The sequence below is a fragment of the Apis laboriosa genome, unplaced genomic scaffold, assembly GCF_014066325.1.
Source record: "Apis laboriosa isolate Shangri-la unplaced genomic scaffold, ASM1406632v1 scaffold5_cov152, whole genome shotgun sequence".
Classification (NCBI taxonomy): Eukaryota; Metazoa; Arthropoda; class Insecta; order Hymenoptera; family Apidae; genus Apis; species Apis laboriosa.
The window spans coordinates 4,656,946-4,682,320 of record NW_025223857.1 but is presented as its reverse complement, the minus strand read 5'-3'; the positions used below and the strand labels follow the sequence as shown (position 1 = coordinate 4,682,320).

The following is a 25,375-nucleotide window of genomic DNA, read 5'->3' as shown; positions in this document are numbered from 1 at the left end:
TGTCGTCCCCTTCTCGTTAACCGTTTACACATATGCCTCCTCGCTGTCGATGGACCCGGCTCGTAAATTAGTTGTAAATAGGCCAGCCAACAAAAGGGGCACAAATTGGATCCTCTTTTCGGAGGCGCGCGACTCACCGTTTCGACTCGCCGTTTGAAAAGAAAAGAAAAGAAAACGGTGAACAATGAGCGAATATTAATTGTAATTCTTTTATCCACGGGCGAGAAATCGGTGTTAAAAAGTGTCGAAAAAGGATCGAGAGAAGGATTATATTATTTGGAAACGCATCCTCTTACATGAATTACAAATAGGAATATATAACTATTGTAATTAGAAATCAAGGATCGATTCGATTTTCTTCAATAATTGGTTATTTTTATTTCGAGAGGAGAAGAATAAATCATCATCAGACTTATTTATTTCGATATTTTTAATCTATACGTATATATTCTTCATCAATTTCACATATGAAAAATATAACCAAAACGACATCGAATAATTCCTCATTCAGAATCATGATCCGTTCTTCGCGTAAAATGCAGATAAAAATCCTCCCGATTCATTCCCGATCATCGCGGTAGAAGACGAAAAATCGGCAAATCCTTGACGGATCCGGATGATATTTCGAAGCGTCCGCGTATGGGTCCCCGGCCATTGTATCCTCCTCCTCCTCCTTCTCCTCCTTCTCCTCCTCTTGCTCCTCGCGCTCATTAAATATTAACGAGAGTCTCAATTTCTTCATTTCGTTGATGAGTCGCCGCGCGCCATCCGAGAACCCGCATATAGATTGAAAATTAACTTATATGAGCGGCGGCGAAATATATGTGTATACGCGCCGTACAGCTCGCTGCACTTATACGACTCCGGGGCCTACAATTTACACGAGAGGTCCCTATGTTGGTATAACCCCTAAGTAGAAGAAGCCTTCGTCTTCTTTTTTCTTCCGCCTCTCGACCTTCCTCCTCCTTCCCCTCCTCCTCCTCCTCCTCCTTCTTCTTCTTCTTCTTCTTCTTCTTCTTTTCTCCGTCGCTTGCAGCCTTCTCCCACCCTCGCACGGCGGGCCCTCCTTCCACGATTCTTTCACGCACGAACGTGAAATCCTTAAATACCTAATTTGATGCTAATTAGAACTCGCACTTGCTCTGAACGGGCGGATCTCGCCGCGACCGGCTCGCGTGTGGCGAAAAAATACGAGAAGACAAACGATTGACCGTTTGAGGTTGTCGCGGCCGTTTGTGACTCGCTCGCTTTATTCATATTTCCAGCTTGGATTCACGGAGTCGGTACGGATTTCAGATTTAAGAAGGGGAGGGGGAGAGTATAACGGGGGAATAAAATTCACGTTTCATGCGTACCGCGGCTCGCATATTCGCATACGACGACCAACTTTGTGAGATGGCCGTGAAACGGCTCGGACAGGCCTTCGAGGTCTCCTTTTGCCAAGGGATTCGGACTTAATTTGCGATTCAATTAAGAACGAGATTCGTGGGATCCTTTGAAACGGTTTCGGTTTGGGGATGATTTTGGGGCTACTTTGTGAGTCTGCATCTTCCCTCTCGATCGATCCCTACTTGAAATAAGCGATCCTCTTTTCGAATAATCGTTTTGGATTTTGAAATTAAATTTATGGAGGAGGGGGAGAAGAAAGAACAAGTTACGGTGATAATCGTGATTCGAAATAAGAAAAATATTAGGGAGCGAAACGAAATGAAATAAGAAGACGGAAATGAAGAAAATGATTAATGCCATTTTCAAAGTCCAGATGTACGTAACTATTTATTATACGATAATAGCCGCACTCGAATGCTGCACATTAATTTCATCTATACAGTTTTTAATATAATTGTTCCACCCACGACGCTTTATTATTATTATTATTATTATTATTATTATTATTATTTTTTCTTTTTTTTCTTTTCTTTTTTTTCTTTTCTTTTTTTCTTTTTTTTTTTTTTTTTTTTTTTTTTTTTTCTTTTTTCGTTTCTTGTTTCGACTTTTAAGACGCTGACGTACATTAATCGCTATGCTACACATGCCTAACACGCGACTGCCGCCGACTATATGCACATTATTTCCGATTCGACGCTGGTCGAGCCTCCACCTTCCGGGGGAAGGGAGGGAGGGGGAGATTTGTTTGGAGATTTGTTGATCGCAAAAATGTTGGAAAGAAGTGAGAAAAGACCGCGCGCGCTGTGCTGGTCCTATGGTAATCGCGATAATTGACGAGATGTTTGTCGAAGGAGCGTGGAAATTTTCAAATTGGGATATTATATGTAGAGGATGAATCGCGGTACTTTAGAATTCCATCGGGATCATCTTTTTAATCTCGAAACGTCTCGTCGCTTGATAATGCAGTCGATAAATATCATTTTTCTTTTTTTTTCTAATTACGACGGTATATATATAAAAATTATAAGTTCTCGATCGCGCGTTACAAATAAATTTTCATCTTCTCGTCATAGGAATCCACGTTTCTACTTTTTTTTTTTTTTTTTTCATTTTTCGTTCTCGTTTCGAAATTCTCTCAACGAGCGTGTCACGAAACTTCGTGTTCCTTTTCCTCTTCTTATCTTGGTTTTCTTTTTTTTTTTTTTTTCCCCCCTTTTTTCCCCGATGTCCATCACTTTGCTACACGACGATGGTCGGGACACTCGATGATCCCAAGCCTTATCATTTAATACGTCGCTCGCGTCTGGCTAAAAACTTTGCGATCCGTCCGCTAATTCTCATATGCCTATAATATACATATACTGTGTGTCGTCGGTGGTCGAACGTGTGTATTTCGTATATCGATCGAATCCAAACATCCAACAAATCCTCAGCTTAGACGAACAACTTTTTACTTTTCCACGAATAATTCTTCCTTCTTCTTCGAATTTTTCCAACGATTACGAATAAACGCAAACATCTATCGATTCGTCAAAGATCGATTAGAAGCCAAGGGAAAATAATAATTTCGAAGGCGAAATTGAATTCGATCGTACACATCGTACACAAAAAAGAAAAAAAGAACCTTCGTATCTTACCTACCTCGTATGTACGTTTCTTCTTCTTCTTTTTTTTTTCTTTTTCTTTTCTTTTTTTTTTTCTTTTTTTTTTTTTGGCACGAGGAGAGGAACGCCGTTTTACCACACCTGTCGCTCGTTCGTTCGTTCGCTCGCGATTCTCTAGCCCGTAAATCGCCGTTATCAAAAAGTGTCTTCGTGACACGGTACTCGGCTAAAAAGGAGGAGTGAAGCAGCGCGCGTAGTCGGGCCGGTGTGTGCGCGCGCGTGCAAGATCGAGGTATCGAAGCGATAGGGACCGTATCGATCCATCATGATCGTACATACTTTTATACTTCCATCGAATGCGAGTTTAAAAAGGAAGATAGCGCAGAAGGAATTTTTCCTCGATGATGATAAAGATCTATCCCTCTCCCTTCGAAATGGCTCGTTTGAGAGCCATTCGCATCCTCGGGCAAGAGTTAAGAGAGGGTGGGGAGGAAGGGAAAAAAGAAAAATAAACGCGTTCGTACGCGTTTCGTTTCGTTTCGACTCTTATATATCGTCTATCTTTAAACGAAAAGCAAAAATTTCATTTTCGTCGTTTCTTTCCGAATATCGATTGTTATCACGACACCCATCGACCCGACTCGCGCTCTCGCTAGCGAGACAAACTATCGCCTATAAGTAATTCTTTGGTAATTCGGATGTGCATGGAACTATGATTATTATCACTGATTACTTAAATATAAATCCGATCCGGCCGAAACGCTGTTTCCCAAGCGTCTTGCCGTCGTACTCTGTCCTGTAGTAGGATTTCTAGTGTGGACCATTGACCGTTTCCCGGCGAGCGAGTCGGGATTCTTTCATTCTTCGTTTCATTTCTCGAATTCGTTGCCGGCAAGGATCGATAAATTTATCAGAGATTAGATTGCCTTGGAGGATGGCCTCGCTTTTAACCTCGTTCTCGCGCAAACGAAACTGTCCGTTCGTTTGCGGATAGTTGATGGATCGACCGATCGTTTTTAGCGTTGCTCGCCACGTAAATCGAGACTGGTGATCGATGAACGCTCGTTTGTTCTTGTTACCTGTAATTGACGTACGCGGATTGTTGTCGAAAGTGTATATATATATAATCGCTGAAAGGTTTAATAGTATCGGCCTCGTTCAAACGAATGCGATAATTGCGGGGATTTGACAAGCTCGTAAGAAATCGTTTCCAATCTATTAGTAACCGTGAACGTCTTCATTCGGCCGCGTGATCGTCCCTTCTTATTAATTAAGAAACCTAGGGACGAGCTTGATCGAGATTGTCAATCTCTCGCTGTTTCTTCGAACAAACGAACACGTTCCTTCCTTCCTTCCTTCCTTCCTTTCTTTCACGGATTTCCTAAAATCCTCCGACTCGATCCAGCCAAGGATCTGGATCATCTGGATTGCTCGCCAAGAAATTGGTCAGAGGTCTCTCCCTCTTTCAATAATCCCCTTCGCCTGGATTTCGACTCTCAGCGCCATCTCAGAGGAGGAATATTCGATAAATAAATAGAAACTTGTCCTTCTTCGGTTAGTTAACGGAAAGGAAGGGTGGATAGGGAGGGGAAACGTGGTCCGTTCCCTTCTGGAATCGATCCAGGAGAGGAAGAAGAAGAAGAAGAAGAAGAAGAGGAAGGAGCTCTCGAGGCTTCCTCCCTGAAAGTGGGCGCTTCGAGAAAAGAAAAGAGAAAAAAGAAAAAAAAATCGACGAGGAAAGGGGAAGAAAGAGCGAAGATCCTTCATCCAAGATGGCTGGAAAGGCTGCTGTAGCTGTCTTCCTCCATCTCAAGCCGTCGTCAGTAAAGATCGGAGAAGGAGACCTGAGAGGAAACGCCGGAATGTAGGTGATGAAGAGCGTGGAGCTCCTCCATCGAGGTCGACGGCATGCTGTTGCTGTCCCCCAGGATGCTGGCTGCCGGACCTACGTTCGGCGAGCCTGCCGTGTTCGAGGGCACCGGTGTGCCTGGACACCCCACGTTGCTCGTCGTCGTGTTGCCCTCCTGCCTCATCATGTTCCGCCGCCATTTCGCGCGGGCGTTTTGGAACCAGACCTAAGCGGGAACCGAGAATCTTCAGGGTCTCGTTTCTTTCGCGACGATTCTTCCTTTTTTTCTTTTTTCTTTTTTTTGCAATGGATCGACGAAGAAGATAATCATCAATGAAAATCAACGAGCGAAAACGAGATGAAGAAGGTTGACGAAGAAAGGATATCGATCAATTCAAATGGAGAAGGAGACGTGATTAATTGGAAATTGGAATATTAAACGCTCGATTATACTAATTTTCATCTCCGTCGTCTCTCGAGATTATCGCGCACAGAGATACCGAATTATCGATAAAAACGTTGATTTCCTCAACATTTTTTTTTTTTATTTATCATGTTTGATAAAATGAAAAAGGAAAAAAAGAAGAAAACGATCAGTCGGCTAATTATCGTTGGCTCGAGATCCGAGTTCTCGATATATACTCGGGAATAAGGAAATGGTGGGTGAGATTTATTTTATCCTACCTGAAGCACCCTCTTCGAAAGCCCCGTCTTCTGCGCCAGTTGCTTGAGGTCCTTCGCGTCCGGATTCTGATTTATAGCAAAATAATTCTTCATCGTCCGCAACTGATGGTGCTTGAAGCTCGTTCTCATCCGCTTCGTCCGTTGGCTCTGATGCACAGGCCCCGGTGAGCCGACAGACGCTTCGTACGCCGCCAATGATTCCATGGACGAGGACAGTTCGGTCGGGTGGAGAAGCTCTGCAACCAAATTATCCCCCTACGATATTTCGATAAACTTTAACGTTTCAATCGGATCGACTGGGAAACGTATTCGAATCTTTTCTTCTCGCGCGATTCCTTGGGAGCTCGATCTGTTTCGTCCAGGAGAATAAGAGAATAATAATAGCGGAATAAAATAAAACCAGGGTTATTGAGATTGAGAAGGTGAAGAATCGTGATACAATTTCTTCTTCTGGAAACTATTTAAATTAAATTTCGTATCAAAAGTATAAGATTAAATTTCTTTTCTTCGCAATAAATAATGTCAGGATCGAGATTGAACGTATCATTCGCGAAGGTGGAACGAACGATCGATTCAATTCTAATTTTTCTAAGAAGAATTAACGAACGGCGAAAATAAAGATGAGGAATGCGCGCGAGTTTTTTTGGATCGGCTTACGAGACACGCAACTGACGTAAAAAGATGGAACAGCGATCGGGTGAAAAAAGGCAGGCGTCGATCGAACGATAGAAACAAAACGGTGGATGGTAAACGAGAGGAATCCTCTTTGATCGTTGGTGAACGGTGCTGATCCATCAATCGGCTACTAGCCGACTATCTGACCCATCTATCGAACGATTTGTTCTTCTGTTTGGCGACAATCGTGGAACGATCATCTTAAGAGAAAAAGATCAATGCGAAAGAATTTTTCGATCGGGATGGCGGCCGAAATTAGATCTTTGAGAGAAACTCGAAGGTTATCTTTCATCGTCCATACGTCGTTCTCAAGTAACGTTGGGATTTCATAAGTAACTTATAATTCAATTTTTAAATTAACACATAAGGCGTGTATCATTTCGAAATCTTGAAAACTGTACCGTGGACAGGTGCAGCGATAAATTAGAGAGCAAAAGTTGAGATAGGGATCGAGAGATACAATATCACTTGTCTCCTCTTCTACCTGGTCCTCAACCCTCGTTTTCCCAAATTAATTCGTCTCGACGGAATTAAAAATCAATTTCAATTCGATGAAATTTGCAAATATACGTGATATAATACGTATAAAATTTTCACCTCTTCCATCGTGTTATCTTCCACCACGATTCCCAACAACAATGAGATACACTCGATTTCGCTTAATTAACCTCGAACGAGTACTAAACATCGTTTTCATATTTTTTTCTTTCTTCATTCGTTAAGTAACGCAAGTTGTCACAAATCAGACACACTTTCGCTCCAAATCTCTCAATTCCCCCATAAGTAAGAGGAAAAATTTTCTTCTTCTTTCTGCGTGAAAATGGACGGACGAGACGAATTTCCACGCGCGAAGGAATAGAAATTTTCTTACAGAGCGCCTCCCCCCCTCCTCCTCTCCCGTCCAGCTAAGGGGACGACATCGGTGCGCAACGGTTGCGAAGTCGTTGCGCGCCGGCGGAGCGAAGGAACGCATCCAATAAATAAGACGACGAGGGTAACCATTGAATTCAATCGGAGAGAAAGAACGGGTTCCAGGCGACGTTCGTGGACAGCCGCTGCGCGCCAACCGGGGGCCGAGGGGGGCCGGGGGGGGGGTGGACCACGACCAGAAGTAAATCCCCGAGCACGTATCCGCCATTACTGTTTATTGTCCCGAACTTCCATTCCCTGCGGACGCGACGTTGGCTCGCGATCCAGAAAAGAGAAGAGCCGCGACGCGGCCACACCGACGTTGGAATTCGTTTTGTTGCGAAAGGGTGAACGACACCGATTTTTCTTTCCAATTCCAAGGATCGGACGGACTTGGAGAACCCTCGAATTTTTTTCATCTCCTCCTACTTCCGGTTCAGGCAATTTTTCCAGTTTCCAGGAGGATGGAATTCCATTTCTCATTCCTCTCTGCTCGACGATTTGAACAAAATTCGAAATCGATGACGATTCTAATCTTTTCGAAATTTGTTTCCAATCTTGCGGCGATGTTATATAATCGTGAAACGCAAATACGATGAGAATGAGAATTCCGATTGGGATGGATAAATCGAGTGGATTGTTTTATCAAGAAGATTATACACGATTGATACAATTTCGAAACGAAAACTATTCGATTCTGCCACAAGGTTGACCACCACTGTATTGTCCGGGACAAGAAGCAGTTTATATAACCCGTATACCCAATGTAGGGGAAAAATCGAACGTTTTCTATACTCTCTCGAACACCGTGGACAAAAAGCGTCTCGAGTCACGTTCGACCCAATCCAAGCCGCGGGGGAACCCAGTTTCCCCGCGCAAGGGACACCCATTCATTGCACCCAGCCTCCGGTCGAGAAAAAGCGAAGAAAATGGAACGGCTCCGGCTCGATTCCCGAACGGTTCGCTTTCCCTGGAAACCAGCTCTATCAATAAACGCGGGGCGAACGCTAGGCCCTGCAAAAGGAATACGCAAGTTTTTTCATCGAGCTGGCCTGGTTCCCAAGCTCCTCCGAGCTCGAAAAAGGAGGGAGGAGGGAGGAAGAGGGGGGGGGGGGAAGAGGGGCGGAATAGCAGGAGGAATAGCGGGGATTCGAGGAGGACGGTTTTCGTGGTTCAAGAATGAGATTACAATTTGTCAGGTCCTGGTCCAGAGGGCGAAATCACGCGGATGGCACGGACGTTGGACGGAGCGAGGACGAGGACCGTTTCTCTTAGCAAAAGAAACTCACGCGGCCGGCATTATAGTGTTCCGCCGGCCATTCTGCTGGCCGCGGCCACGTATTGGCCGCGGCAGCATTCTTTTCCTGCCAGATCGGCCAATCGATGCATCTCGCCACCGATACCCATCTGTCACTGTCCGAGGGGGCCTAGCCTTTTCTCCGTTCGCGCGACCGGCGTGCCTCGAATCCCCGTTCAAATCTCTCCTATCCACCTTCTTCGTCGTGAAGCCTCTCTTCCGGTGCTTTCGCCCAACGACATTTTTTTTTTTTTTTTTTTCCCCCTCCCAATTCTTTTACCTCCGTTTGAGATTCCAGCAAGCGGAATCGGGACAAAGTTTCGATCTTCTTCGCTGTCCTTTAACATTGGAGAAAATGTTTTCGAACTGTGGGATCTATCGCGACGAAAATTGCGTTAAAAAATATTTTACGTGAGTGTTATTGAGAAGAGTCGAGTCGAGAAGTATTTAAATCATCGTCGAGGAAATGTTTTCGAGTTCGGAAGGAACCGATCGGAGATACGTTTTCAAGAATCAAGCAGCATCCCTTCGACAAACTTCTCAGCCTCCTAAGAAGGGTAATTTTTCAGGATCGCAAGAACCGTAACCGGGAGGACGAAGGTATTTTCAGAGGCGAAGAGACGCGGGCTTATCGCGGTCGCAATTCCAACGATCCATCGAACGCGCCTGCCTGCGACGTCCAGACGAGAATAGTTCGAGGGATCAGGCGGCCCGTCCTGCAAAAAGTGTCCCAATTATATATAAAGACAATAAAACGCGAGGCAACCGCCGGATTCCCACCCCGTCCAAGGTTGGGACCAGGCTTCGTGCCCCGATTTTATGCCCGTTGATCGTAAATTCCGCTCCCTCGAAACTGATCCCAGCGCGTCGATTAGAAAATAAGTAAAGTAAAGAGGAGGGGGTGTATCTCGAAACGTCAGTGAACGAGAATGTTACGGACTTTAAACGAATTTGGCGGATGACGCGACGAGATCTCGCTTCCACGGGGGTTGCAAACGTCTCCTTGAATTAGAGGTCTCGATGGTCAGAGGAGAGATGTTTTTGGAGGGGTTATACGATTTTTCTGAAGTAACGTTAACGGAAATCTTGTTTTGAATCTTTACGAGGATCGAACATTGATTGCGACAATTTATTATAAGTACTTTGAAAAATTATTAATAATTGGAAAATTTTAATTTCGAGGGTTAAATAGCGGAATGTAACAATAATTGTAATTGTATCGAAGCAATCTCGAGAGATTACGACCCTCGTTTAATAAAAATTTACAAACGGAAGAATATAAATATAGTCCGAAACTAACGTCAAACATTTACACAACCCACAAATCCTCATCTTTACACGTCTCCTCCTTATTCACCTTTCCCTTCCCTCTTGGGAGTTTCTTCGTTTCGATCGAAGAAGGAAGGTGGCCGCATCTTGCCGCGTATCGAAGCGGGCCAATTTAAGCGGCCGCCGCGGCCAAAAGCGAGGACGCGTTCGAGGGGCCTCTCGAAAAGGAAAATCGTTGGAGCGGCTGTCACGCGTCCGGCGCATTGAGCGCGAACAGGCACGAAAGGATCGTGTCCCGCCACTCGCGTCCATGGATCAATTAAACCATGGGCGAAATTTCGCCGAAGAATTCCTCGCGTGTGCGTCGATGAGGGAACGCGACTAACGATCGCGAACAATCTCCGCCCGATTCTCGAAACCTCGTGCAAATGTTTGCTCACCGAACGAACCAGCCCATTATACTCATTGCTCGGCAAATAATACAACTACCCCGGCCAACCTGCCCGATTCGAGGGATGGAGAAGGAGAAAAGAAGAGGTCCAACCTACTCGATTCTCGAGAGGAACACGGAAGGGGAAAGAGAGAGGTCTGACCTGCTCGCGTCGAGGAGCGGAGAATGAGAAAGAACGAGAGAGATTCTAACCTTCTTTGTTCGAAGGATGGAGAAATATCTAACCTTCTTCTTTATTCGAAAGAGCGAGAGAATGGGGAAGAGGGAGAAGAGATGAGTTAGAGAGAGAGAGAGAGAGAGAAAGGGGGTTGGAAAGGGGCTGGAAAAGAGAGAGAAAGAGTTGGAGGAAAAGGGAAAGGGACGGCGAAGCGTACCACGTGTTCCCATGGTTTTTAAGACCTACGTTTGAAAGCAAGCGAGCACCCCCGTTTACCATCCGGCCCAATTATCCCTCGGGCAACCCTTTCCATCCCTCTCTTGCGTTCTCGCGTTATTTCACCACTGCCAATTACACGTATTTGCGTCCTCGACTCGGAGAGGCCGAGAGCCGAGACTCGATTCTTGTGAATTCTTCATTGTTTCGACTGTACGACGGGAGGAACAAAGGGCCCCGGGGCCGGCGTTTTTCTTCTTCCTCTGTCTTCCCTCCCCGCCTCCCCTTCGTCCGGGCGAATGGTCCGATCAATCGATTTCCGGATAGCGGATTTTCGAAACGATTTTTTTCGAAAAGAATTTTTCCTCCCAATTTTATTTCATCCTAATAGATAAAAAAAAAAAAAAGAAAAGAAAAGAAAGAAAGAAAGAAAGAAAGAAAAGAGAAGAAAAGATGAGTGAAAACAAAGGGAATAAAAATCTTACCGAGAGCCCCAGCGGCCAGCCTCATGGTGACAGGTAGCTCGGATCCGGTGACTTCGGACAGCTTCCGCTTCCTGGGCCGTCCCTTCTGCACGCTGCCGGACGAGGTGATCGGGCTCTGCTCGGCGGCGCTGTAATAAGCCGGAAGCGGCGACACCCCCGGCGAACCGATGTCCTCGATACTCGTTGCTGCGCCCCCGTAATCCCCAGCGCAGCACAGCAACTCGTAGTGGGGTCTTGGGACCGACCAGCTCGTCATTCGTGAACCTTGCTGTCGAGTATTTGAGTGGCGACCCTGCGTTATCCCCCGAGTTCGATGAACGCGTAACACGCTCGCGAGAGGCGATAGACGAACGGGCCAGCCCGCTTACCGCTCAATCGGCGTCGATCGATCGACCGATCTTCATTCTCTTTTCCTTTCCTTTCATTATCATTACCATTCGCCACCCCCACTATTTCGTCTACTTTTTACTTTTCGAAAGTAACAAGAAACATCTTCTTGATTTTTCAATAAATACAACGGAACTCAGGATCGAGAATTTGTTATCTAAATTATCTACTATCTTTGTATCTTTGAATTGGAAAATGTTTCGACCGTTTATTAAACGGAGTTTATTAAACCGCGTCGAAGACGTATTGCTCGTCACTCCTTCAAAAAAACGAAAGTTTAAATTCCTCCTCCTTCGTTTCAACCCCTTGCGCGCGTTCACAGAATCGAACGTAACGCGTTATACTCGATATACCTCTTCTCTCTCTTCTCATTTCTCTCCTCGAATAGAAATAACGATCGAAGCAAAGATCGCGATATATTCTCGATATTTCGTCATTCCTCTCGTCGATCGATACAAACGCTTGTCGATCGAATCGCAAGCGGCAAGCGGCACCGCGACGTCTTTCCCTTTACGAGAGCGCGCGTCGATCTCGACTCTCTCTCTCTCTCTCTCTCTCTCTCTTTCTCCCTTTCTTTCTCTCTTCCCGTTCTCTCTCCGCCGCGATCTCGTCTCTGAGAATCGAAAGGAAGAAGAAAAAAAAAAAAGAAGAAACCGGATTCACCCGCGCCCGCTTCAGGGCTGTCATTATTGCGAACGAACGATAATAAGTGTCCTACGTCGACGCGCCTCGTGTTTCTGTCACTCTCGTCATCAAACTCGTTGATAACAAAGAGACGGCCATTTCGAGGATGGTAATTCGGGCTCGTGTTTCTCACCTACAGTAGACCAGGCCGTCCCTCTGCCCGAAATGATCGCCCTTGTTCAGCGGGGTGCCGCATGAGGCGCATGTAAAACAGGCCACGTGGTACACCAGATCCCTGGCGCGCATCACCAGCTCCGTGGCGGAGATTCCCGCTCGGCATCGGGAACATCTTCCGGCAAACAACCTGGGCAAGATTATCGATCCTCTTTACGTTATTAATGCGGCGCGATTAAGGAAGGAAGGGATAGGGAGAAATAGAGACGGGTAGATATTTTTAGAGGGTGGGTAATGATATCGACGGGTTTGGATAATTTTTATTCGTCGAGTGTTTTTTTTTTTTTTTTTTGATATGAGGTTAATTTGATCGATGGATGGAAAGTTGATTAAATATGGTATACGCGCTCGAGGAATATTTTGATCGAGCTTTAAAAATATTGAACAGGCGTTTTATGAAAATTGAGATGATAGAGTAATAAATGAAAGGGGGAAAGTGAAAGGGAGTAGATGAAATTTCGAGTTGTGGAGAATAATTTAAGGTAAATTCGGGAATATTGTTGTTGTTGCGATGGTATTTTACGAAAAAAATGTAGCGCGTGATCGAAACGGAACTAAAAATGTTAATGGATTTTGGTCGTTGCAACGTTGTTATTGTTATTAAAAGTTACACGTTATCGTTAAAACTTTAAAATCCTTTCTTCACTCAAGCAACTTTTAACGAGTGTATGATATTTCGCGATATATTATCCGCACGCATGTGTGTTTACACGATTTTTTCTTTTTTTTTCTTTTTTTTTTTTTTTTTTTTTTTTTTACGTTAATCCCGCGCGTATTTACCTTCATTCTCGATATCGTTGTTATCACATCATTTTTCCAAGCAACGGATATAATCCGGCGCAAATACACAAATAAATAAATAAATAAATAAATCAGAGCGTGGCGCGCGCCGCCCCGATCGAACATTTTTATAATCGAATGAGTTTTAGCGCGATAAATGCGCCCAGTTAATGCAATTTACGATCGCTACTTTTTGCCCGATCGCATGCACAGAAATTTCAATCTCGATTATTTCCATCCACGATGAAGTAGAACCTGATACCTGATGCCTGGTCACCCACTAGTTGATAATATCTCAAGAGCGTTGCGGAAATTTCGTTGCGAACAATTTGCGAAAATAATCATCGCGTTCCATTTAACTCCAGCCAACGTATACGATTAATTAAACAATTCCGAAATATATCTATACGATGCTTATTAGAAACTTTCGTCCAATGATATTCCAACGAATCTTAAAGTTGATAATTTCTCTCAAAGCTATTCCATTACGTTACTTACGTCTCTTAGGATCAGTTATTTATATTCTACTTTTTCGATCTGAAAAGATCAATTATCATCCGCTTGAAACGAATTATTTTATCTCGCCAATATCGAACCACAAATATATTTCCTCTACAATGAAAATCCTGCAAGATTTACCCTTACCTATCCCACATCCAGACGAGCACAACGACACGACAACTACGCCTCTATCTGTCCACCAATCAACCCTCTTAATACGAAACCGTTTCGATCCAGGAATAGAGCGAGCAGCAGCAGCAGCATCGAGGCAAAGCGGCTAGAATCGAAGCGAGCCTCGTTCCGGGTTCTCGATCACGCGTTCTTCGTAGAATCCCCTAATTACAAAATCAACGATCCCGATCGTCGTCGCTCGAATTCATCGATCCTCCGCCTCCGGTTCCCCCCTCCGGTTGCAGCACGTGACCTCCGTTGTTCGTGACTATCGGCTCGAACCAAAATCGGAGAACAATGCAGCTGCCTGCCTTCCCCCTTCCTCCCCTGCCTGCCTCCGCCTGAGTCCGCGTTTTTCTTCCACTAATACACCATAACGTCCTCGAAGGGAGGAGGCGTCCCCGGATGGGCGAGAGGAGAGGAGAGGATAAGGGTTTCCTTGGTGGTCTCTCTCGCTCTCTCATATCGGCCGACGACGATCGAGAGGCGAGGTTACAGTTTTCGAAGCGCGAAAACCAAATAGAGACAAAGGGGTTGGCCTGGATATGGATCGTTGCATATTGCATGGGAGAAGCCCGGTGTATTCTTCTCTAACGAACCGGCAGCCTCGAGTCCCGGCCTGGCCGGGCGACACGGGCCTTGGGCGTGTTGCACCCTCGTCTGGAATCTCGTCTGGATCGGCCTCGAGGATGACGAGGGAAGGGGTGGAGGGCGGTGGGATGCGGATGCTGGTACGGGTGTTCGGGGGATTGATTATTGGAGAAAGGTCGCGCGATAATCTTTGCGATTAATGCACGAAGAGGAAATTTTATTTAAATTACTTTTACCACGTTTTTGTATCATCTCGTTGTTGGAGGAATCGCGATGACAATAACGATTCGACGGAATATTTTTGAGAAAAGATTTTATTCGTAATAGGATTGAATTCAACGTTTGAATCTTTGGAACTGGAACTTTTAAAGAATTTCTAAAAGTGGATGTAATTTCGTAAATTGTCGTAATTGTACCAAGCATCATTTGCTCATCGTCGATTATTAAAATTTCTCGTTTAATCGTAATTCTCGAAGAAAGAAGAAGAACAAAAAGAAAAATTAGGTGAAATTGCGTTATATGTAACCTTTCATCTTCAGCCTCGTATCGTAGACAATGGTTGATTCGCTGATATCGCGATGTACAAACATCGTACGTACGCTTCACGTACGGGGATACGGGATCCTCGTCTTCGGGAGGAGAAGGGTGGATTCTTTTTGACGAGTCCCTTTGTTTGCGCAATATTATATTTCGCTGGAAAAAGAGCTTCCGTAAAGGAGAGCTTCCGGCTAAAGCCGCACGTTGCATTCGTTATTCCGGCTGTCTTTCGTTTCTGGAAAGAAAACGTTTCAATTTTCCGGCCGTAACAACTCGGCTTGCTCGAAAAATGTTCCTCGTCGGATCCCCGACCTAGCTTTGTTCCCTTTAATTATTCCGTTTCATCGAGGCTGCTCGCGCAACCTACCGCTGATTAGCGATGATTACAGGATCGGGGGGACGAGGGAACCCTCGCGACCTAATCCCTTTTTCCTGTCATTAAAAAAAAAAAGAAAAATAAAAGAGGGAGGAAAAAATAACAAGGAAACTGATGCTTCAAGATAAGTATGAAAAAAGAGAATTTCATTCTTTTCGCACACGATTTTCTCTTCTTCTTCTTCTTCTTCTTCTTCTTTTTCTTTTTTCTTCTTCTTTTTCTTGCTCAATTAATTAATTCTCGAAGATATAACGTGACGAGATAACAATAAGTAAGAGAAAGGAAAATTTTATTTCGCACGATTTTGTTTCCTTCTTGTTCTAAAATTCTCCTTCTTCTTCTTCTTCTTCTTCTTCTTCTCGCTCTGCTCCAAGGGATGGTATTTCTTTTTTTTTTAATCTTTTTGTCAATTAATTCATACATTCGAGGAAAGAAATCGGTTATTACTCGGTTGTTGGACAAGAATATACATTCGCGGTGAATAATTCATGGGGGATTGAATATTTAACGCCGGTATTCTGGCCCCGAACCTCGTCAATTTAACAATTTCAATCCGGTTAATGCGAAACGGAAACAACGAACACCGGAGGGAAACACGATACGGGAGAGGAGAAGAAACGATTCTCACGCTTTCGAGAGCTACGCGGAATTATGCAACGCGTGCTCCTCCAGCCGCCGTCCGCTAACTGCTCTCTCTGAATTTCAACGAGAGCGCCGTTTTCATAACGTAAAAAACACAATAACAGATTCCCCCGCGTCTAATTACCATTTCCACAATGGCCAAGTTTAACGTAATTAATTTCATTCATCGAGATTTTGCATTTTTATATCTTAATCTACTAGGCGGCTTTCAAGAGCTTTCGCATAAGAAGCGCGCGTATGTGTGTGTGTGTGTGTGTGTGTGTGTGTGCAGGATCGCTTAGGAACGGAACATGGGGAAAATTTGTTTCGCTTTGCGCATAAGTGATTATCTTGTTGAGCATCGGAATGCGAGGCAACGCGCGTTTAAATTTGAAATATAACTCCTTTGTCCCTGTGAGGGAAGATTCAAACCTTTTCAATATATGAGAATATCTCTCCTCCACCAGGCTGTTCCGCAATCTTCTTAAATAATATTTTCCAACTCTCGTGGAAACAGGAAGCGATGTCGTATTAATTGAATTATCAAATTACTTTCCTTCTGGGATCGGAACGAAATTTTGAAAGAATTTTCGAAAGTTTTCAATTTTGTCCAACTCTTCGAAAGAAACACATCGATTTCTCTGTTTAGAAATTCTCGAGATATCTTCTTCACGAGTGAATTAATCGCGAGGAAAATCCTCGGTCGAGAATCTAAAACTTGAGAAGGGGGGAATTTTTTTCGAAGGGGGTAAACGAGCGAAACACCGCGATTACGATCGGCGACGATGCGAGGCAAACGAGATTCGAAAACGTGTGCGTTTGATCGATCGAAATTGCAGCAATTCGGCGGGCGGGTGCTCGAAGAAAAACTGAGCGTCATCCGAATGGCGGAAAGAGGGGTGACCGCTTGTTTTTATCGCGCTCAACGTATCACCGTTGGAATTTCAGGGACCAGGTTACTCCTAGGACAAGGAACGGCTTAGACCTGGCCATTAGTAGACATTTTGTGTGGTCCTGGGCCGAGTTTTGAGCGGGGCGGACGCTCGTATGCAAATTCGCGGATACCCTAATAAATACCGAAACGGGAAGCCCGGACCCGGCCAATCGACGATCTTGCATTAATTTCGCGCGTCATCCCGATAATTCGACGTAAAACGCCACGATGAATGGCTGGATTCGTACGTCGAAGAAGAAGAGTGGTTGTATAACTTTCGAAAATATCGTAAAGAAATCCCTTTGAAACTGCATATATATTATTTAGAATTGCGTGATGTCCAGGGTATAAAAAAATTATCCCTCGAATTTCCTCGAAATCGAGGCTTCGACAAATTATATCACTTATTTCCCATCGTGTCACGATCATCGTGCTGCATTTGTAGAAAATTCAAACGCAAACAAATACAAGAAACTCTACACATTATATATATATATATATATATAATTCAAGTAAAAATTGAAATTTCCGAAACCACGTCCACGTCCCGCGTCCAAAGACAAAAACCAATTGTCCTCCTCCCAAGTTTTCGAAACGCTCGGCAAAAGGAACACGAGTAGATTCGAATTGCGTTTCGAAGCAATTGTGAACACCCTAGAAGCGAAATTCCGCGCGGTCTCCTCCCTCCCTTCCCTGGCTGTGCCCCCTAATCCTCTTACGACTACTTGCACCAACCTATAATAATCCTCTTTGCAGTAGATGTTGCCGTCCCTGGCGAAGCACGTCAACTCGGCGGCGAGAGGCACACGGCAGTGGCAGCAACGAAGACAGCCGCAGTGCCACGCGCGGTCCGCAGCCCTCAGGTACCATCGCTCGGCTATCTCCCTGCCGCAACCCCCGCAACCGAGGACCCCGTCGGTGTTGTTGTTCTCGCCGCCTCCGAGCTGCCGGTTGCTGACGGCGCCATCCCCTGGCGGGGGTGTGCTGCTCCCGCACCCGACTTCCTTCAGCATCTCGAAACGGACCGCCGCGGCCACCGGCCCATTCTGCCACACACAGAAATCCCTCGTCTTCCTCCAACAGATCTTTACCAAATTTCGTTAAGGGTATGTATATAACAACGTGAGTCGGTATCGTCTCCATCTATATTAGGGGATGAATTGATGAAGGAAGGTTGGAAGTGAAATATCAAAATACGTTTCACTCTCGAATCGAAATTGGAACGACGATTGTACGACGAATGGATTAAACGGAAGTAAATTCACAGACATAGCTTCGTACTATTTCGCGCGCGGTTGTAACGCAATCTTCGAGTTCTTCTATTTCAACGATCGCCTCGTGAAATCGAACTTTCCGCGCGAAATCCCTTCCTATCGTAAAACTGACGAAGGGCAACGGGACATATAAAGCGCGGTTTATAAAAAAAAGGGGGTTGACGCTTTGAGCGCAGCCACCGATCCCATCGATTTTCCACGAGATCCAAGGCCCCGCGATTGTACTCCACTCTCGAATCCACTCGTCCCCGATTTCGGCGAAAATTCATCTGACTTTTCTCTCTCTCTCTCTCTCTCTCTCTGTCTCTCTCTCTTTTTCTCTGCCCGATCTAGTCATCGCGATGACGAGGCTCGGAAACCTCGAAGGACTCCTCCTCCTCCTCCTCCTCCTGCGGAGGCGGCGGCGAAGATGAGGTGGGGGTGGAGGAGGAGGAGGAGGAGGTGGCGGAGAGGAGGCGGCCCCGCATTCATTCAGGACACTTCTCGGCGGCGGCGCACGCAAGAACCGATGAATGAAAACAATTCGTGACTGCTGTCCCGTTAATGAATGACTCCCGGGGCAGTGGCTCTCTCGGTTTCGAATCGGCCGCGAGCTAATTAGTAGAAGCTTGCGGATCGCCACAATAACTCAACGTCCTTTACGAGCGCGGGCCGCACGTGATTTCCGTAAGTTAAATGGAAGGTGACGTCGGCTGGAATCACCGTACACCTCGTTCCACCCAAGGTGACGCCGTTTTGCTGCCGCTTGTCACCCGCCGTATTAGACCGAACCGTGTGCACGCTGATTTACAACTGTTACTCCACTCTCCTTTCCTTTTTCGCTAGCGTTTCGTCCCTTCCCGCTTTTCGATCTCTTCTCTCCTCGTCCCCCGCTCGACGGGGCTTGGCGCGAACGATTTTTTATTAGGCTTTATGGTTTTAAAAGCGCGCGGTATTCGGATCAGCTGTACGTGAGGGCTAACTTTATTTCGAATTTCGAAGATCGAAGTTAAATTAATATTAATTTGTACTATCGATACGCGTATATTAATGGAATGTTTCGTGCAAGCTTTTATACAGATGGAATACGTTATAGTGATGGAATAATTTTACGTAATTATTACAAACGCTTGGAAATATTCTACGCTTCGTACGATCCGTAAAGATATTCGATCGATCGAGATTCTAAATAGCGGATACGTCTTCCTGATCATCCCGATCTTGTTTCGATTAAACTCAACGCCGACCCTTTGCCTCAACTTGGCACGAAATTCTAATTCCACGCTCCGATTTATGCATTCAATCCCCGCTTACCTGAGTGTTAGTTCGACCAGCTGCGATCCACGCCGGTGGATTTCACCGACGCTACCGACGCCCTCGACGCTTCCTCCGCTCGCTCGCTCGCTGTCTGCCGTCGCTTCCCGTCAAGCCGTTCCCACAACCTCGTTAATTTATATCTCGAGCCTGGCTATTTCCATCCGGATGGTAGCCGCGACCTTGAACCACGAGCACCACGATGGTTTTCCAGGCTCGACGATCGGGGGTGGGGGTTGACGACGAAAGTCGGCACGATCGAGAGTCGGCGTTTCAATGTCCGTCGGAAACAGTGTCGCGACAGCGTTGGAAAGTCGAGGCGGAAGTCGTTGGACGATCGAAGCGCGCTGCGAATTTGGAAATCTCGTGCGATAAGTATTTAAAAACTTGTGATTATTCTTCCCATTTTGCTCGATATTGAAGGATATTCACTACATAACCCGTTACGATCGAATTGTACATCTCTGAACTCGATTGACTCGTTAATTTAAGAAGAATGAATTTAACAACGTTTGAATCCAATCCTTTCAGAATCGAACCTCCCTTTTTTCCAGGGTGAAATTTTCTCTCGAAAGATTCATTACATTACCGTAATACACGTAATCGCGTGGCTACTTTTCCCGATTACTATAGGCACGTACGCGATCGAGCGCGAAAAACGTTAAAAGGTTTTTCATCGAATTTGAAACCCCCCCTCCCCCTCTAATTACAACATCCCAAGCAGCAAAATCTACCGCACAATCTTCACCCTCCAACAACCCCACCACGTCACGATTATATTATAAAACAAGTCGCACAATAGAGAAAATACATTCCACCATTTATAACCACTGTCACTTCGTCCAACCTTCCTCCAATCGTCCAACCTCCTCTTCCTCGACCACCATTATCGTATCCAAATTATCCACCTCGACCTTCCTCCTCTTATGCCTCTACCTGTCTTCCTCCTTATCCTCCTCCTCCTCCTCCTCCTCCTCCTCTTCCTCCTCTTCCTCTTCCTCCTCCTCTTCCTCCTCCTCCTCCTCCTCCTCNTCCTCCTCCTCCTCCTCCTCCTCCTCCTCTCCAACCCCTTCGAACTCGCTCTCTATCACCTTCTTCGCCCGCAGAGGATCATCACCAAGGATCGCCAGCTCGAACGCGCCACGACGTGCCCGCGCGGTTACGTGGCGATACGCGGCGGCGACGGAGCCGTGCCGGAAGACGCCACTTTCGCGACGTCTCTTTCGAGCAGACGGCCTCTCCTCTTTTTGCCCGGCGCGAGAGGGAAAATCGTGGCGCTACGCGGGTAGAAGGTCGGCGGACGAGTTGGCCGCGAGGGAAGCCCGGCGACAGTAGGATCCTGGGCTGGCCGGCCAGGGCCAGGGGCGGACGTCGGCATGGCAGAACAACAGGGGTTGGCGTGCACCGACGTCGGGGCCACGGGGTGGGGTCTCGGGTGGATGGCTGGCACGGGGTAGAGACGTCGGGACGGCCGGCGTTTGCGCCGTGTCGCGCCGCCTCTCCTTCCTCGTCCAACGCGACGCCTACCGCCTCGAGCCGTCCTCGTCGAGCCGCGCCGCGCCGCGTCGCCCGTCTAGTCGACGGCCAACGAAGCCGGATGACGAGAATCACTCGGAACGACTCGCCTCGCGGGTGTCAATTATGTCATCGGGTTTGTGGGATGTTGCGAGCTTCTTGTGAGCGCGCTGCCTGTCTGGCTCGGGAGGTGGGTGGAGGGTGGAGGGCGGAGGGCGACGACGGGGGCCTCTTGCCTCGTGTGTTGTGCGAAGGGATGATTCGATGCCAGATTTTCGATGCGCGATGCGAACGAAGGCTGGATATTGATACTCGGGAATTTCACGTACGCGAGTCGCGTTCCTCTCGAATTCGCATCCGATTACATTTGTTTATTACTTGCTTGTACGTACGACGAGGTGAATAATCAAAATCGACAATGACGATTTCTATAAATATCCTGAGAATCGAGCGTATTTAAAGTAAATATATCCGGATTACGATCGCCGCTTCGAGAATGTCTTCGAACGTCCATCATCGAACGACGACAAATTTAACACCTCGAACCGTTACTGTTCGCGCAATCGTGCGATCGAACGAGATTAAAGCGGAGGACGGAGGAACGAGGTCGCGGCGACCGAGAGGCTCTGTGAGTTGAAGCTCTCGCTCGTGAGAGAGGCTGAGCTCGTTCGAGGGTATATCTCGACGAACGGCGTGACAAACGGTCAGCGATATTAAAATGGTTGCGGGGACACCCGTTTTTCGCCCGCAGCCAACGATGGACTGTTCCTGTTCAGCAAAGCGCAATTTGTAGCCTGTACGCGTGAGTGACGCGTGACTAACCATTCGCGTGTCACGTCATTTCTCTTTGGATACCCGCGCCTCTTCCCATTCAGTGGCCCCTCCTCCCGGCCCTCCTCTCCTCCCCCCCCCTACCCGCACACGATTACAAATTAATTGAGAGTGAAACGCGGACGCGCCGGTAAACGCTTTGAAAACGACGTGGACGGGGGCTGGGGGCGCTAATCATGAATAATGAATGCCTCGGCGGACCGCCCCGGCGGAACAACCCGCTTAGAAACGCGCCGCCCGATTCGCGCCGATTTTCGAACGATAATCAAACCAAGACGACGTTTCATTTTTTCCGTGTGCGTTGTATATCGAGTACGAACATCTCAACGCGGGCAATTAATCGGTTTTGCGGAATTATCATCGCATTGTTCGTTAAAGGATGAGAAGATTTCGGACGATGGAGACTCGAATTTTCTTTGTTTTTTTTTCCATGTTGTTCCTTGTTTCCATGTTGATGATACAAAAAGAAAATATATATATATATATATATATATATATATATATATATATATATATATATCGTGGGACGAAAAATCGTTAGGTATGTATCTTTACGTTAATTCTTCCTTACTTTTGATTAAATCTAATTCTTTTAATTGCGCGATTTTTTTTACACGATTTCTTGTTAGAAAAATTACGGATAAATGAACATGTTACGTATTTTATCTCGGTTAAATAATTTATCACGAGAGAACTTCTATAATAGTTGTAATTTTATGTACATAAAATGCACGGTTGTTCCAAACACCGGAACGGAGGAAAGAAACGAATGGAATCGAATGGTACGAGACATTTCGTGGAGGCACGCGATCGCGTGCACCTGTTCCACCTGCGCCAGATTTTCTCTTCCCCGTTTTAATTGTGATCGAATCGCGGAGACAGTTGGACAGTTATCGTAGCCCGCGACCAGTTTCGATGGCCTGAAAACGGCCGGCTATATTTGGCCACGAAAAGCAACGGCGGCGTACTCGATCCACGGAGGAGGAAATTCGTTCCGTTCACCGACGGAACCGTCTGCGCGTCTCCTTCCTCTTCCATCCCCCCATTAAATTCGTCAACCACGAATCCTTACCGATTTTCCTTACCTCGACAGCTTCTTCGAGCTTTCACGCCAATTACCCTCGATGGCCTCCCTCCCTCCAGTTCTGGCCTTCCGTTTACGGAAGTATGGAACAATATATAGGGAACGCGATCGAAGAGATTGATCGTGCGCCATTTTCCTTTCTTCCTTTCGAGCGTTTGCACAGTGATGACTGATCGAGTAAAGTAATCGAAAATAACGCGTCGAATGAAATCGTTGGAGCGATGCACGTTAGATATAGATTCGTATCCATGAAAATGAAGGATCCTTAAATTTTTAAATCCGTTGCGAAATTGCTCGCAAGAAGGTTAAAAGATGGATTTTCATCATCTCGAGCGAAAATTACGATTTCCTCGTGTATAATTTCGTGCAAGATGGCATCAAAATGTATATATACTAACACCTACTAATGTCTTTCTAAGCGAAGATGGAGAGAGCGAGTGGTATTTAGCGAGGCAATCGCGTGAAATCATCGTGCAAAATAAATAACATTGACGACGATAACCATAACCAGACCGCCTACAATTCATCCCCCGTTTTGCCCTCAACACATCCTCTCTTATCCCCCATCTCCTTCGAAGATGCGCCGCACTCGAGTCACATCGAGGAAGAATCTCCTCTCGTCCGTGCCGCGTCTCGAAAAATCTCAATCGTACCTACTCGAATCGTATTACGCGACGCGGCAAAGGGGGTTGCGATCCGCGTTTTCTCCCCTCGTTTTTCGAGGAAACTAAATAGAAAAGAAAAGAAGAAACGAGAAGAAAGAAGAAAAATCCCATCCCGATATCCGAGCGCTCTCAATCAACGGCAGCCTGTCGCAATCTTACAGGAGATTATAGGAGAGGAAACGTAAGACGGCTGAAGAAGCAACCCCGTGTCGCTTGCCGCTCTCGAACGCTCCGGGGATGCGACGTCATATCGATCAGGGTGGTGTTTCTGCACGGCCTAGCGGAGGGACGACGAGGTTGGAAACGGTATTAACGAAGAAGAAGAAGAAGAAGAAGAAGAAGAAGACGAGCACTAGGTCTATCTCCTCTCCCTTCCCTCCTCGAGTTACGTCTCTCTCCTCCCTCTACTCCCCCATTCTTCTCTCCCCCTTCTTTCTCTCTCTCTCTCTCTCTTTCTCTCTCTCTCTCCCTCCCTCCTGCTCGTCCTCTGCTGGTGTCCTTGTCCGACCTGCTGGAGGGGAAAACGAAGGTGCACTAACCCCAGATCCGAAGCGGCGAGCCTCTCTCTCGGCTAGGCGCGGCCTTCCGACGCCCGCTCGATAGAAACCCGACCGGTTCCAGCCAATGGGAGGAACGCGAGAAGATAAAGCCGTGGCCGGATTGGTCGGCGTGCTGTTCACACTGACACCGCGGTGATGGGAAACGGGCGAGCCAACGGCGCGTCGTGGAGATGGAACTGGTCCCACCAGCATCCATCCGCGGATCCGGGGGATATTAACCGTGGCCGGGAACGAGAGTCATCTGGCGAATGCCGCTCGAGGCCTCGAGATCCGTGGCCTGTGGATCTGCCGACGTTCCGCTTCCTAGCGAGGATTCGGCGGCAGGGGAAGATCGACTGGGAGGAAAATCGGGATTGTGGAGGATCGAATCGAATGAGTTTCTTTAGATAGGGGTGGATGAGGAGGATTTTGAGGTTCGTCCTTGATCTTTGGATCGGAGAGTCCACCACTTATTTCTTTTGAATTTGTAGCGTACGTGTTTGTAACGACGTAAGGTTGACGAGGAGAGAATCGACGAGTGGATGATTCAAATTTGGCGCGAAGATAGATGAAGCTAGAGGGAGTGGAGGCTCTAGAGGAAAAACTTGTTTTTTTGGAGAAACGAGAAAAAGTTAATTGGCGCTTGTGCGCTATCTTTCGAGTCGAGCGGTTGAATTAACGTCGCTTCGAAAATCAAAGGTGAATGAATCGGCACGAGTGAAATAACGATAAATCTTGGGACGAGAAAGATGTTTGATCGGCATTCCGATATTAGCGATGCGTCCTAAATTTCGCAAGTTGGCAGAATTTCAAACTCGAATCCGATTCGCTCTGAAACTCGTGTCCGAACTCGTTCCATTAATCGGAACAAAAGAAGTGTTAATTAGCGTTGTAATTGAATCGGGGTGTTGTTCGTTAACACTTTCTTTATCTCGAAACACGTGTGCCTTAACCTCGTACGTTAAGTAACTTCAAACTTATTATATCCAACCTTCTAATATATCGTCCAATTTCAAGGTAATCCGGTGAATTAACCAATTTATTTCGTATATAATTTAATAATCCCTTTAAAAGTTCGGAATCAATATATATATATATGTATACGGTATCAAAGTTGTATACCCTATTCGTCATTTCTCTCGTGATGGCGAGTAATAACTCGTTGAAACAACATTTGTCCAAAACCAGGTGCACCTCGAGGCCGCTCACAATGGCACAATGGTACATAAGCGTCATTGCAAGATACTCCAACTACCCTACTCTCGTAATATACTTGCACACTGTTTCAAGAGTTGTGTACAATAACATTGGTAGATTCGAAATTAATACCGATACGATAACTTCTCGAAAGAAATTTTTTCCCGTCACGGGTCCATGATTCCATTAAATAATCGGAAATAAATCGGATGGAAAGTATACGGGAATACAGCGAA

The 25,375-nt window shown here is 46.2% G+C and overlaps 1 protein-coding gene and 1 long non-coding RNA gene across 4 annotated transcripts in view; one reads left to right on the top strand and one right to left on the bottom strand.

Annotated features, from left to right (window-relative positions):
* LOC122718298 overlaps positions 1-17,608 on the top strand; it is a 39,858-nt gene extending 22,250 nt beyond the window's left edge. Inside the window, exon 3 of one of the 2 annotated variants that reach the window (XR_006347352.1) lies at positions 17,501-17,608. This is a non-coding gene — a long non-coding RNA (uncharacterized LOC122718298). Of the gene's footprint in view, positions 1-17,497 lie in introns of both variants that reach the window. The other variant, XR_006347353.1, reaches the window with a different exon arrangement.
* Positions 1,749-19,977, bottom strand: LOC122718297 (LIM/homeobox protein Lhx9-like). Of its 2 annotated transcripts, none has more exons than XM_043943200.1 (6): positions 19,309-19,977; positions 17,477-17,787; positions 12,190-12,345; positions 10,986-11,218; positions 5,527-5,762; positions 1,749-5,068 (listed from the first exon to the last, which is right to left on the bottom strand). In XM_043943200.1, exons 2-6 carry the CDS (start codon positions 17,752-17,754, stop codon positions 4,814-4,816), a joined length of 1,158 nt encoding a protein of 385 aa, XP_043799135.1. In that variant the 5' UTR covers positions 17,755-17,787; positions 19,309-19,977; the 3' UTR covers positions 1,749-4,813. The 2 variants fall into 2 exon arrangements, with proteins under 2 accessions (XP_043799135.1, XP_043799134.1); XM_043943199.1 differs by having other exon boundaries at positions 12,190-12,360; positions 19,309-19,975.
* Between the last annotated feature and the right edge of the window lie 5,398 nt (positions 19,978-25,375).